Here is a 14,036-nt window from a genome sequence, read left to right on the forward strand (position 1 = left end):
TATAGTAGTAGTAGTTTATATATAATATATACTATATATATACTAGTACTTAATTATATTTATTTTCATCTAACATTCACAATTAAACTTTATTCTACAAAAAATCAAATTAGCGAATAATCATAACTCTATTTATAGATCGTCAATTATGATCGGTATTCATAGGCGGTTTTAAAATCATCTTAAAATGTTAATATATGGTTTTGCGATTGATTGATGGCATTTTAAGATTATACTTGACGTTATTAAATATAAGATAGTCTTAAGATGTTAACACAATTGTAATTGGAATTGGTTCATGAACGACTTAAAATTGTACTTAAGATGTTTTTAAATGTAAGAATCGAATACTATGAATTGACTCATATTCGACAATAAATGCGCATCAATGCGTGTCGTAAGGTCGATATTTCATGTGTCGTATGACAAAGCTTTTCAAGCCTGTTGATTGGCTGTAGAACAGAGATCCGAGAAGCTCTCTGTCCTACAGCCAATCAACCAATAAGCTTGAAAGGCCTTGTCGACCGACACATGAAATATCGGGCTAAAGCTTTCTTATCATCAGCTACCCTGCATGGTAATTGAAGTTAATTATATTTGCATCATCGATTGTAGTTTTCTAAAAATGAATCAATCGAACAATACAATGTCACGATAACAAAACAATATCTTCACAATGACTCGTTTATCTTCATTTTTTTCTAGATAATATCGATGATGCACTGCACGTATCGATCGCGAATCGCGGACTGCACATATTATCTGTTTGCGATGCTTATTGAAGGATTAACAATAAAGTTTAAAGTCCAAAGGACACAATATTTCTGTGTGCAGGTATACCTGTTGCTACTTTGCTAATTATGATAAACGATGGTCAGACGTGCTATTGTTCACGCGTAATGACGAAAGGTCACACGTCCATTCAACATTTTTGCTATCTTGGTGTGTTTTATTGCCAATAATCGATCGTGTAGATGTACACTTAATATTTTTTTCTATTCTTACGATTAGACAGACATTTATCCCTTTGATCGTATATGCATTTGAACATGCATGTCGATCGTTTGATAAAAGATAAGAAATAAATTATTTTGCAGAAATAGAAACGCAACATGCTGTCTTGGAGAACTTCTTCGTAAATTTTACATATCATTTTACACGTTAGCAGTTGTACCAAATATTTCTTAATTACATTAATATTTTTATCTGAAACAATAAAATTTTTTCCTTCCCTAAAAGTCGAATCGATGTATAACTAACGTTTATTTTTAAATCGCTAAAATTTTAGAATCTTTAACGCGATTTTTATATCAATTATTTTAATATGTTACTTAATTATAATTATTTTTTATTTAAAATAATAATAAAATTTTTTTCCCTTCAAAAAATCGAGTCGAATAATTAACATCCATTTATAGATCGCTAGAATTTTAGGACTTAATTATATACGTTTATTATCTAAGATTATGTAATTCATTAAGTTCTTAATGCTTGATAGCTAAGTCTGGCTCATTAGTGTCCGGTTCCACCAATGTATAATTAACTTTAATCTCGGTTAATTTACCATTCATCATTTTCTGATTCCTAGAATTAAAAAAAGTAATAAAAGAGCAATAAATTAAACCGAGATTAAAATTAATCTTACATTAGCAATCGGTTCTTATAGATCATCGACGTTCTTCTGATGAGAGAAAAACGGATCAGTCTCTTTTTTGCTTTATCGAAGTTTTATCTCTTTTTAGTGAAAAAAATTTTTTATTTAAAATAAGATGAAAAATAAACGTAACGAATATTATATGAGATCCCGGATACGACAGATGGTTCAATTAGTTCTGGCTATAGCAAGTTTATAATAGCAAGTTTATACTGATATGAAATCAGTACGATATGATTTACCGGTATAAATAACGGTTCCGGCTAGTTAATGATGAATGTGTTCATAGGTCGAATACATTGTTATTTAATGTATGATTCAATCTCCCAATTTTTATTCGCATCCAATGAAAGATGCATCTATCATTTATTAATTCTTGTCGACGGGAGCGAATTTACAAGTACTAGCATATATCCTTTCCAAGATCTCAAAGATCATTTCCAACATCTCTTGTTACACCTCATTGCGCGCATATGACGTAACGCATAAATTATCATTTTTTGTTACATATGTATAATATATTTATAATCGTATCATATTTCTTATTGTAACTGTTCGATTTAATATTCAATGTAATTAAAGTTTAATGCATTAACGGTGATTGTACATAATGGAATGCTAATTGCATGAAAAATGTTGTTCTGAAACTTTTTCATTTGTATATGAACACGTTTTCTTTAGGAATACCATGAATAATTCGGAATTGATTTATAGATCTGACATTTCCAATATCGAAATCGAAAGTTTCAGAAAATATAAATTAAGGCCCGGTTTTTTATTTTCTGGTTAACTTATGATTAGATTTAACTTGATGATAATGTAAAAATTGTATTCTTTTAATTATAGGTTGATTACTAAATTGATGATTTTTGAGTAACTTTTAAAGTTATCATTACAAAACCATCAATTTAATAATTATTTATACAAAAATACAATCTTTATTATCAGGTTAAGTGATGAGTTTAAGTTTAAACCATAAAAGTGTAATCCGAAAATGAAAAACTGGCTTTTAAAATCCTTTGTAGTTCTCTATGTCGAATTACTCGGCGTTGCAGTAGCCTAATTCTTCATGCGAATTTGTGCGATTGTAATCGGTGCATGGACTTTACTTTTGAAATTTCCTTAAATTCCTCCAAGGAAAAGATTCTTTGATTCATGCCAAACTCCAGCAGATTAAATGAAGTTGAGAATAAAATATGTAATTTTTGCGAAGAAATAGTTTGAATCGCAAAAGATTAAGTTGGCGACGCTGCGATACGACTAATGTAGAACCAGCTTTAGATAATGTGATCGGATAACGATGACGAATAATTAATATCATCTTTCATATTATACGATACGAGCATTTATCAAATTATATATGATAATTTGATATATATAATGTCGCAATTAAATTCTTTTATTCATCTTGAAATATAAAGTACTGATTTATAATCGATTCTTATATTTAAGACTATCTTAAGTGCAGTCTTAAGATGTTAAAATAATCACAGAGCTGTACACTGTTAAATTCATAATGTAAAATTAATCAATTCAATTCAAGTTTTTTCTATTATTTCTATAAAAGTAGTAAGTTAGACAACACAATACAAGGCAACAGCAACAAGAAGAGCGATAGGTATATAGAAATAAGTGATATATAATTGTTGCTTTCCGGACAACGCGAAAGAAATAAAAAGGCCAACCAATCTGAGTATAGACTGAGGTACTCTTTCATCTGCTTTCAAATTATAGCGTATATAAACAAAAAGAAAAATCCGAACGCTGATTGGTAGGTTATAAGGCGATAGACACAGAATTCCAACTCATCTCCATTGATATGCATTCCCGAATGTTGGATTCCTCTGTTTCTGTTTCTATCGCTATCGCTGTTGTCTCGCATTGTGTTTAGGGCTTTACTATTGCTCCTTTAACATCTGACAGTGTATATCATCTTAAGACAGTCTTAAAATAAGAACTGACTATTAATATACCGGCTTATGAATACCGACCACAGAGCTGTATCATAAAACATTAACTTAAGACGGTTTTGAAATAAGAATAGACTGTGAGAATACCAGCCTATATTTTTCTAAAAACGAGCAGCTTTGCCATTTAAAATCATAGCATTTCGGCTTTTGTCTCGGTCTTTGAGAAAGAAGTTCCATCCATCTGGATGCTGGCTGAAGCCTGGTGTCATCGTTTCTCCTTGATCTTTCTGCACTACGGACACATAACGATCGCGCGGCGCAGAACCGCGAACGATTCCAACACGTGATGTCAGCTCTCGTCCATATCTCTACGGCCGGGCACGAGAGATACGGCGAACAAAGCTATGCTGTTTCCTATCGGTTAAGCTACGTATTGGATACGCTGACGTTTACATCGGCTCGCGCTGACTCCCGGCTGACTCCCTAACATTTGCGCACATCATCTGATAACCCTTTCGCAGCTATTTTATTTCTCTCCGTCTATCTACTTGTTCCTCCTCGTCTTTCGGCGATTGTCTCCTGATCGGCCCGTATGACGTCGCATAGGAATTGAGAAATCCGAAATAATCGCTCTATATCAGAGCATGACTTCTTTTCTTTTTCGGCTCCAAGATCAAGCGCGCCTGGCCGACGTAAACATTACGCGAACCTTAACATAGATGCACGTGCTTATCTCGGCGAGATTTGCAGCGTGTGCAACGCACTATAGCATTGGCAGCGAAATTTGAAAATTTACAAGTGTTCATTTGCAGATTATCCAAATGCAAACCGGAGATGTTTAAAATGTTACAATAACGGTATAAAGACTATAAAAAAGAATTTTTAGTTTGAATGTTTTGAATCATTTTAAATCACTAAATTTTTGTAGTGTCTCTCGTTTTAATGCAATTTTAATGCAGTAATGATTTGGTCTACTAATTGTAGAAGAATAAAAGAAAAAAAATTGTAGAGAAATATCATTTAAGTTTTTCACTCAAGATATTAAGTTCTCATCAAAATTCTCTTTTTTTTTGCAGATAACTTAAGAATTACAATTTTAGAGTTATGTAGCAAATGAGTGATATATCTCTGTCACGCGCGAACATATGGAAAAATAACTAAGAATTAAACTCGAAGAAGATTATCCTTTCACATTTGCTCCTTTTTTAAACTGGAACTATCGTTATTGTGTTACTTTTCTTGTAGATTCAAATCTCATAGCACGAAAGAGATATTGAAGTACGTTTTATATTAATTTTCAGTTCTATATTAATTTTTTGTATTAAATAATCCACTTGCAGTTTTGATTTGAAATATCTCATCTTGTATAAACGATTTTAACCTTTTGACTTAATTATAAATTACGAAATACCCCCCATAGGCGTCACTGCAGAATGTATCATACGTCATTGCGCGATTTTTGCGAAATAGATAATTTCTCAAGGATCACAGAGATCATGAAACGTAATTTCAACAAGAAATATCGCGTGGTCGATCGGAAGAAAATCGGAAGATAATACACGCGCAACGATATCTTTCCTCTTCTCTTATCGCTGTTTTTTTCGTCATCTTTGACGTAGGTCCATTTCCTGAGTTGGATTTAAAGCTAATAGTGTCAGAGAAATAAAAGGATGTACGTAAAGTTTTAATAGACGCGCGCACGCATTTATATTTATTACTGATTTATCATAAACATCGCGATAATTTTGAAAAACAGCACATTTTGCATTTTTGAGTATTTTTCAATATCGTCTCATTTTATGTAACATCGACATTGCGATTATTAACATTTTAAAACTTCGCTTTCGTATTTCGCTTATGCCGTGGATATTCAAAGAAAGTTACGACTCGTGTTGTATTTTTACATTGATTCTTAACTTAAGATTTTTTGATGACTATAGTATATACGTTCGAAGCACTCTCTAATAGCGATATCTTATCAAAAATTCCTTAAAATTGTTTAAAAAGATCAATAAATGCATAGAAAGCGAATATCTCATTAGTGATAGGAACGTTGTTGATCATCGAGTATGAATCATGAACTGTAGTATTTTCGTAGCAGTTAATTAAAAATCTCAATAAGATATCTAACAAGAATAAAACTAATTGAGATAAAATAAATGAGAGAGAGATACGCGCGCGGTCTTTTTATTAATTATACTCATTTGTCAGATCAATTCTAGGTACTAACAATAAGACTTGATAAAATTACACATACACAATTCTTAATTAACATTACACAATTAAATTCAAATTAATTAATTAAAATTACACATATAGAATTACGCACTTAATTAAAATTACACATATAAAATTTACACATACACAATTCTTAATTAAACTTTTAATACGATTCTCTTAAAACTTTTTTGTCTGATATTTTATTGAAGACAATACCAATTGATATTTTGTAAATATCTTATCGTTAATCCCGTATTGCATGATTCATCAGTGTTCTCCTTTTCCATCGCAAGAGAGATTACGAGCATATTTTGAATGGATATTATGGCAAATGTATACGGATTTAAATTTTATATTTTAAGTATTTAATTAAAAAATTTTTTATAATTTATTTATAAACGGATTTGTATCTCTAAAAAATGATATTCATTATCTGTGACTTTGTGTTGAATAATACATGAGAGAGAGAGAGAGAGAGAGAGAGAGAGAGAGAGAGAGAGAGATTTATATTTAGAATCGTCTTTAGTCTTAAGATGTCATAAATTGAACTGAGATGTTGAATTAAGATGTCAATAAAACCGTATCGCATCTTTAGAATACTTATAAGATTGTTCTCGTACATTTATAATTATTAGGAATTTTTCTAAATTACTTGACGTATAACATATTTTTACATTTTAAATTTTGTATAAATTCAAAATGATCTTTTTTACATAGGTAAGCGAATGTATGTCTTCGGTTAAAATAATTCATAAACGGTCTTTTAAAATAGAACCGATTATGAATATCAGCTATGAATCCTTTAATATATTTTATTTAAAGAAATTGTTCGCGTGAAATTGTGGCAATAACGTGATTAATAACAGGAGTTTGTTGCATTTGTTCCGTTATACCTATTTTCGAATATTCTTATCTGAGAACTTTGCTTCACTCGATAACTTATGCAGCCTCTCCTTTAAGTACCGTAAATATATGGATGGATTTATTACCATCGATCGAATTCCAATGATGTATCGGTGGCAAATTCGCGAATATCAGTCTCAAATTGGTCCTGCTCTGATTCATGATTGTTTCTTCTCTTTTTTTTAGGCGAAATGACTAGCAATGTATTACGTGTGGCACGTGAAGCACGACAACGTACGCTCGGACCGTTCAGTCCATCCTTCAATATACAAGAGATATTGCTGGACGGCTTGCGGAAGGTGAGTGGAGTGAGAAATGATGACATTCCATAATATAATTTGCATCTGGCAGTCTGACTGTTCTGGTTTCATCTCCTGGTAAAAAATTTTTCCTGCATGAATATATATAAATACTCAGATAGCAACGTGTTTGTCTCGTTGCTGGCATATTGCTTGCTAAGTATGTATTGCTAAGTATGTGTTGCTACCAGAATTGCAGCAACTGAGTCCTCATTTGTTGGCAACTTGATGCCTTCACGATATGATAACATTGAGTAGCAACTTGCCAGCAATTTGCCGACAACTTTAAAATCGTCATCATCAAAATTCGTACTATTGCCATCATGTTGCCATAATAATATGCAGCATTATACAATGCTGTCATATTGCCGACAACGCAAGATAACATTGATGCAGCTATCTTGCTGTTAAACTGCTGGCAACGTATACACATTGTTGTCTGCATGTTGCTACAATGTCGGTATATTCGAAATAGTTGAAGACAAATCTACGGCAAGTTGTCAGCACCATAAACAATCACAGATTTGCGAGATTTTGTTGAGACACGTTTTGCTATCTGGGTATGTATAAATATACACAAACATGTATAAATATTCATAAACATATATAAAATTATATATGAAATATGTTTATACATGTTTATGTACTTTTATATACATATTTTATTATATATTCATGCAAGAAAAATTTTTTATCTCATCTGAATGATGTCCTTGGCATTATCCAACATTGTATGCAAAACGAAGCTTCGAGCTTTGTAAACTAAATCATCGGCTATTATTGATAATAATAGTAATTATGCACTCTGGCAATTTTGACTGAAGAAATATATATTAGAACATTGAAAAGAAAGAGAAAGTGAATTAAGATATTGAAAATGAAAAAGTGCAAGCAACGCGAACAGACTTATTACCTAAATAAATATCTTAATAATTCAGATTTCTAATAATAGAGATGCATGTTACATTTACATCTGTTTTTTTATTCTTACTTTTACTATCTTACTCTTATTCCAGTTTTTACCAGACGACGCACATATCCGTGTTAACGGAAAGTTACATATCTCTCTAACGAGAGTTTATGACGGCAAGAACGTGATCGTCTCTCAATTCAACTCAAAAGATGATTTGATGCAGGTAAGAAAAGCACATATGTTAGATTGTAAGACATTTATTCGCGATCAATTCTCAGTAAAACGAAGGATCACGATATCAGGAAATATCTTGGAAAATAATTTTCTATCTCTTCAAAAAAGTGTATGCACAAATTTTAAAGTCTATTTTTTCATATCAATTGTAACAATTTTCTTTTCCTTGAGGAGTTATTTAGCCTCCTATGTTTTCGGTTTTCTACAGGCTCTATTAGCCACTTCGTTCGTGCCACTATTTTCTGGTTTACTGCCACCACGATTCCACGGCATCAGATACATGGACGGTGGTTTCAGCGACAATCTTCCTACGCTCGATGAAAATACTATTACCGTTAGTCCGTTCTGTGGAGAGAGCGATATCTGTCCGAGGGATGTTTCATCTCAACTTTTTCACGTACGTATTGATCGCGCGTATTAATAAACTAATTCCTCGTTAAAAAAATTAAAATAGCTTCGATAATACATGTAATCAAATTAACGAGCGTACGCTCACCTGATTAATTCTAGTTAGACTTTATAATTATCATTAATTATACATATCCTTGTATCTTGCAGGTCAATGTCGCCAATACAAGCATAGAACTTTCCAGACAAAATATATACAGGTTCACGAAAATACTCTTTCCGCCTAAAACGGAGGTAAAATGAAAATATTAATTATGTCTTTTGATACTGCGTTAAATATATTTTAAATGTAATAAACATAATTTTATGTACTTTTAAATTATAGATACTCTCGAGTATGTGTAAGCAAGGATTCGATGATGCGTTGCAATTTCTACATCGTAATAATCTACTAAACTGCACAAGGTGTCTCGCGGTTCAGTCTACATACTTAATTCAAGAAACGATCGACGATAGTATGGAATATGATCCGGAATGTTTGGAATGTAAAATGCATAGACAGGTGAGAAAGATTCACAATACTTTCAGCAGCAATATGTTTGATAATATTTCAAAGTTTCTCTTTTAAAGTTTAATTTAAAAACTCAATTTATTTTCTTAAATAATTTTAAATTATCCTTATTTTATGTTCTTGACCTTCCATTTTTAGGAAGCATTGGTAGCTAATATGCCTGAGACTGTGATGACAATATTCCAAGATGCTATAGACTCGGCCAACAAAGGACTTGTTAACTGGTTGTTTAAGCATCGTAGCATGAAGTTGCTGTCGTTGTTGAGTTTACCTTGCATACTACCGGCAGATGTAATGTACGCTACAATCACAAAGTAAGTAGCTATTGAAATATATGTGCATGTAAATATTGCATCACACATATGCTTCACATAGGAAATGGTTTTTATACAAATGCACGCATATATATATATAAATAAGTATCATATTTAATGCTTTTCGTTATTTTCATTAATTGGAGGTGTTGCATGCTGCAAATATATATAATATATTAGTAAATTAATATTTTTTTATATTATTAAATATTGCAGATCAATCATTAAGAAATATTTCTGTCTGGAAGATGATTTTCGAAGCAAATATTTTTTGTTAAAAAAAAAACGAACATAAAAATTTGAGATTTTATATATACTTGTTTTCGTGTTCGAAATTTTATAGTTAATACTTTTTTAGTATATAAAATATAGAGTATTTTTAGAATAAAAATCATTATGCTCCGTTTTGAAAAATATTTCTTGACATATATGATTGAAGAACCTTATCTCATTTTAACTAAACGAAGAAATTTATAGTCTATATATGAAAATGTCACTATTGTGATTATCTGTATAAAAATTAAATTGAATGTCGTTGGCTTCATTATTTTATATTATTTTGAATATTTTATAAATCTTTTGAAGATTTTGAAGTTGCAATATAGGTAATTTTTTATCCTCTAGACAGAAATCTCACCTTAAGTTTTTGTTTTATTATTTTCTATTGCATTGCATTGCATGCGCAACATTGTCAACGTTGATACATATCACAGATTCAGTCAATTGATGTAATTTCATGCATAATTACCTCTTGTGATATTGTATTTAACGTTATGCATGTCATTGGTAGTCTGATTGGTAACAAGATAGAAACTCGTACCTTGGAATACAAAGTAGTCGGAAATGTTCTGCATATCCCGCAACAGGCACTTACTCGCAATAAGCAATTAACACACTCTCGGTAAGCATAAAATTTTCAGATGCTTCCTTTATTTCATCATATTCTAAGGTGTATGAAATTATCAAAACACTCACTGTCATATTTTCAATTGTAAATATATTTGGCATAATGAGTCCTTGTCAGTTTTTTTTATGAAAGTACTTTAACACGTGCGCGAATTTTTATACTTTGTAGAAGTGCAAAAGATAAAAAGAAATAGTAAATGAAAGTATATCGACGGACCGATGTCTGTAATATATACAAATATTTCTAATATTTTATATTCTAATAATTTGAAATTAATGAAAAGCATATCTTTCTTATTTCAGATTCATTACGAGCGTCCCGAAACTACGACATAACTTAATGGAATTAAGTAAATTTTTCTTGGAGCAGTTGAGTATAATGTTCCCAAAGATCAATGTCTATGCTGAGCCATTGCCTCAAACAATCAAATGTTATTTCAACATTATGGAATATGATTCGAGTGAGTACATCTTGACCGATGAGTTTTAATAATCTTAGAATCTTCAAATTAATTAATGAATTTTAAAATTATAATAACATTTTTACTGTCTAATAACATTTTTTACTATCTAATTGCCTTATAAATAACACATATGAATATGGCCTAAATTATTTTCAAACGTTTACAGATACGTATGATGTGCAAGCTACAGAAGAAACAGACACTATATATAAAAAGCAAAAGAACCTAAATTTGACTCTCCAATACAACGAATGGTAAGTAATTTTATTGGAGATAGTTCTTTTGTAAAATTACATATTAATATTTAACAAATTTTTTAATTAATGTCATTACTGTTAAAAATATTTTTCGTTATAGTGGGCAATGGAAAGATTCAAGAAAATCGAGTTGTGTAATAAATATGGGCGACTTTGCATCAGTGGACGATACTTTCGAAAATATTCTCCAAGTGAGTAATAAGAATAGTATAATGTTGAAAACACAGTTTAAATGGATTTTAAAATCAATTTTTACGTCGAATCTTATAACTCTTACCAGACAACTTCGGATCAAGAGGCAGTAATAGCGTATTATTATATGGATGATAACAATAAAGTACAAGTGACAGAAATCTTCGATGTAACGGAATCAGAATCGCATACCATGCTTTCCATGGATGAAATTGACACCAATAAAAAACTTCAATTCGATGACTGGGATGAACCTTCATGGTTATCTCAGCACACACTTGATGGTAATTGGCATTTTCTTTTCATAAGAAGCATCAACGATATAGATTCATGATCAATATTTTAATATATATATATTTAATTGAATTATATATATATATATCCAATTTTAACTGTTAGTCTAAGTAAATTTTTAATTGAAATTTTGAAAAATATGTGCAGGAACTGTAGAGTCTCTTTATACCGACGAAAATCTACAAAGCATGGAGAATTTGTCGGATGTATCGGTAGAAGACGAGATACTGGATAGCGCAAATATATTCTCCGATCCAGAAAGTGAGTGGGAAGTGGAGAAGAATCGAGAGCAAGTAGAGAGAGAAGTGCCTAAATCTCCGGATAGTCGGCCGGAAGTAGATCAACCATCCACAAGCTTGCTATAGAAATAAGATAATAGCTTGTTATCGTTACCATATATAATTGAGGGCCTTATTAGATAATATCTTGCAAGAACATATGTGTGCTATTTAATTAGTCATGAAAAATTTATAAAATGATGAGACATTTAAATATTTTAATGCATTTAAATATTTAAACGTACGAAAAGTAACACATAGACAAATTGTTCAGTAACTTTAAAAGGAAAAATTAATCAATTCATGATTTATTGTCACCGAGTTTTCATTATCTTTATATGATATTCATAAATAAAAATAAAACTATAATTTTGCTAACATTTAAATTAAAATGTTCTACAAGACAAGTTTAATCATATGTATCTCTATCATATGTATCTCTAGTATATTTACATTTTCACAAATATTTTGTGAGATATTTGTAAAAATAAATCAAAGATTTGAAAAATTTTAAAAACCTTTTACAAAGCTTTTTTATTGTTACTTTTCTATAAACATTTAAATATATAATTTTAATGCTACCTGAAAGTTTAACGTCATAATCTGAAATATTTTATATCGTTATAAGATAAGATTTCTAAAGGTAATGGATCTACACATAGATTTATATATATGGCATTATAAACAACTTACTACATTTTATATGTATGATATTCACGCGAAGTTAATTATCCCATTCTATATAAACATCTGCATTCTATTCTGTATGTTCTTGCAAGATATAATTAAGATGCAGCATTAAATATACAAGCATAATTTCGAGTACGTGCCAAAATGATGCAATATGCATTTAAGCGTCTCTATGACGTGCAACAGTATTCTACTTTTAATCCAAGTCTACTGATTTGAAAATTCAACGGTAATAACGAACGTTTGCATGAATTGATACATTATCTCATATAATGAGACTGATATATCGGTGACTGAAGAACATGGGGTTCTAAAACCATCGGTATTTTTTATTCTAGAAAGAAACTCTAGAAAATCAATTTTTTTAGTAAAAATATCGAGATGAGTATAATATGAATAATGAACAATTGAAAATAAAGAGCAACATGTGGACTAAATTTCAGAAGAGAAAATATATCATTTCATGAATTTAGAATAGATATATATGTTAAAGATTAAATGATTATTTTTTTAACTATAAATAGTGACTTTATTTTTGAATAAGAAAAAAAATTATCTCTAAATTATTTAACTGATATATACAACTGTTTCTCTAATTATTAGTCTATAGTTAAAAAAATTTCATGGTATGCTCTGCTTATATGATATAAAAAATTACAACTAATTTTAAGGATATATTGAACAGACAAACTTGAGTCCGGAAATCATATGTTTCCGAGCTATAAGTTTTCTCTAAATAAACAACTTGTCATTTAAAAAAGATATGACGTTCTTTGTTCATTTTTAATATTTGTTTAGACACGTTTCTTTAGGAAATGTATATGTTCAAACATGTATGATTTTAGACTCATGTTTTCGTAAATATTTTTTGCTTTAACAATTGTTATTTTAACTTTGGCAGTAATTTTTTATATTCAACATAATCTGACATATAATTATTTTCTTGTTCTGTTACTGTAAAGTCTCTTCATCACACAATTTCCTAGAATTTTTCTATGATTTTCTATGATTTCTTTCTACTAATTATAAGATATGTGTTAACAGTAATGAGATCAATTAAAAATTTTAATGGATATAAGAGTATAAATTATCTTCGTTATAATTATTTATCGCTCGTTATACATATTCGTACGCATATATTGAATAAATCCAGATTCTTTTATCTCCTATATACACAATAATTCAACTTTTACATAGTAAATATGCAAACGTTTTCTGAAAAATTTTAATGAAAATAACTATGCAATGGTAACTACCTCTAACATAATTTTGTTATCGTTTAAGTTGTTGAAACATATTGAATCTGGAGGTTGTGAAAATAAAATATCTAGTTTAAGAACATCTTAACATTTAAGAGAGATTATTTTAGAATAATTTATCATCTTTCTAGCGTTAATTATCGTTAGATAATTATCATAAGGGTAATTTCTACATTTAAAAATAATATAATCTCGAAGCTGTAGATTATTTATAATAGATTATAAAAAATCTTGTGATCGTATACGGCTAAGTTTGATTGTTATAGATTTTATATTGCGTTACGAAACATAATTTAATAATTTTGATCATGACCAGTTTAGCTTTTAATA

The 14,036-nt window shown here is 30.0% G+C and overlaps 1 protein-coding gene across 2 annotated transcripts in view; it reads left to right on the forward strand.

The window, feature by feature from the left end:
* bmm (brummer) overlaps positions 1 to 11,909 on the forward strand; it is a 21,009-nt gene extending 9,100 nt beyond the window's left edge. The window contains exons 2-13 of one of the 2 annotated variants that reach the window (XM_018454339.1): positions 6,874 to 6,986; positions 8,003 to 8,122; positions 8,342 to 8,530; positions 8,692 to 8,775; positions 8,867 to 9,043; positions 9,191 to 9,366; positions 10,157 to 10,267; positions 10,576 to 10,733; positions 10,903 to 10,990; positions 11,094 to 11,184; positions 11,274 to 11,469; positions 11,627 to 11,909. In XM_018454339.1, the coding sequence (XP_018309841.1) occupies positions 6,874 to 6,986; positions 8,003 to 8,122; positions 8,342 to 8,530; positions 8,692 to 8,775; positions 8,867 to 9,043; positions 9,191 to 9,366; positions 10,157 to 10,267; positions 10,576 to 10,733; positions 10,903 to 10,990; positions 11,094 to 11,184; positions 11,274 to 11,469; positions 11,627 to 11,844 (1,721 nt within the window). In that variant the 3' untranslated portion in view covers positions 11,845 to 11,909. The remainder of the gene's footprint in view (positions 1 to 6,873; positions 6,987 to 8,002; positions 8,123 to 8,341; positions 8,531 to 8,691; positions 8,776 to 8,866; positions 9,044 to 9,190; positions 9,367 to 10,156; positions 10,268 to 10,575; positions 10,734 to 10,902; positions 10,991 to 11,093; positions 11,185 to 11,273; positions 11,470 to 11,626) is intronic. The other variant, XM_018454340.1, reaches the window with a different exon arrangement.
* The last annotated feature ends 2,127 nt before the right edge of the window (positions 11,910 to 14,036 follow it).

This window comes from Mycetomoellerius zeteki, unplaced genomic scaffold (genome assembly GCF_001594055.1).
Source record: "Mycetomoellerius zeteki isolate Tzet28-1 unplaced genomic scaffold, Tzet1.0 scaffold433, whole genome shotgun sequence".
Taxonomy (NCBI): Eukaryota; Metazoa; Arthropoda; class Insecta; order Hymenoptera; family Formicidae; genus Mycetomoellerius; species Mycetomoellerius zeteki.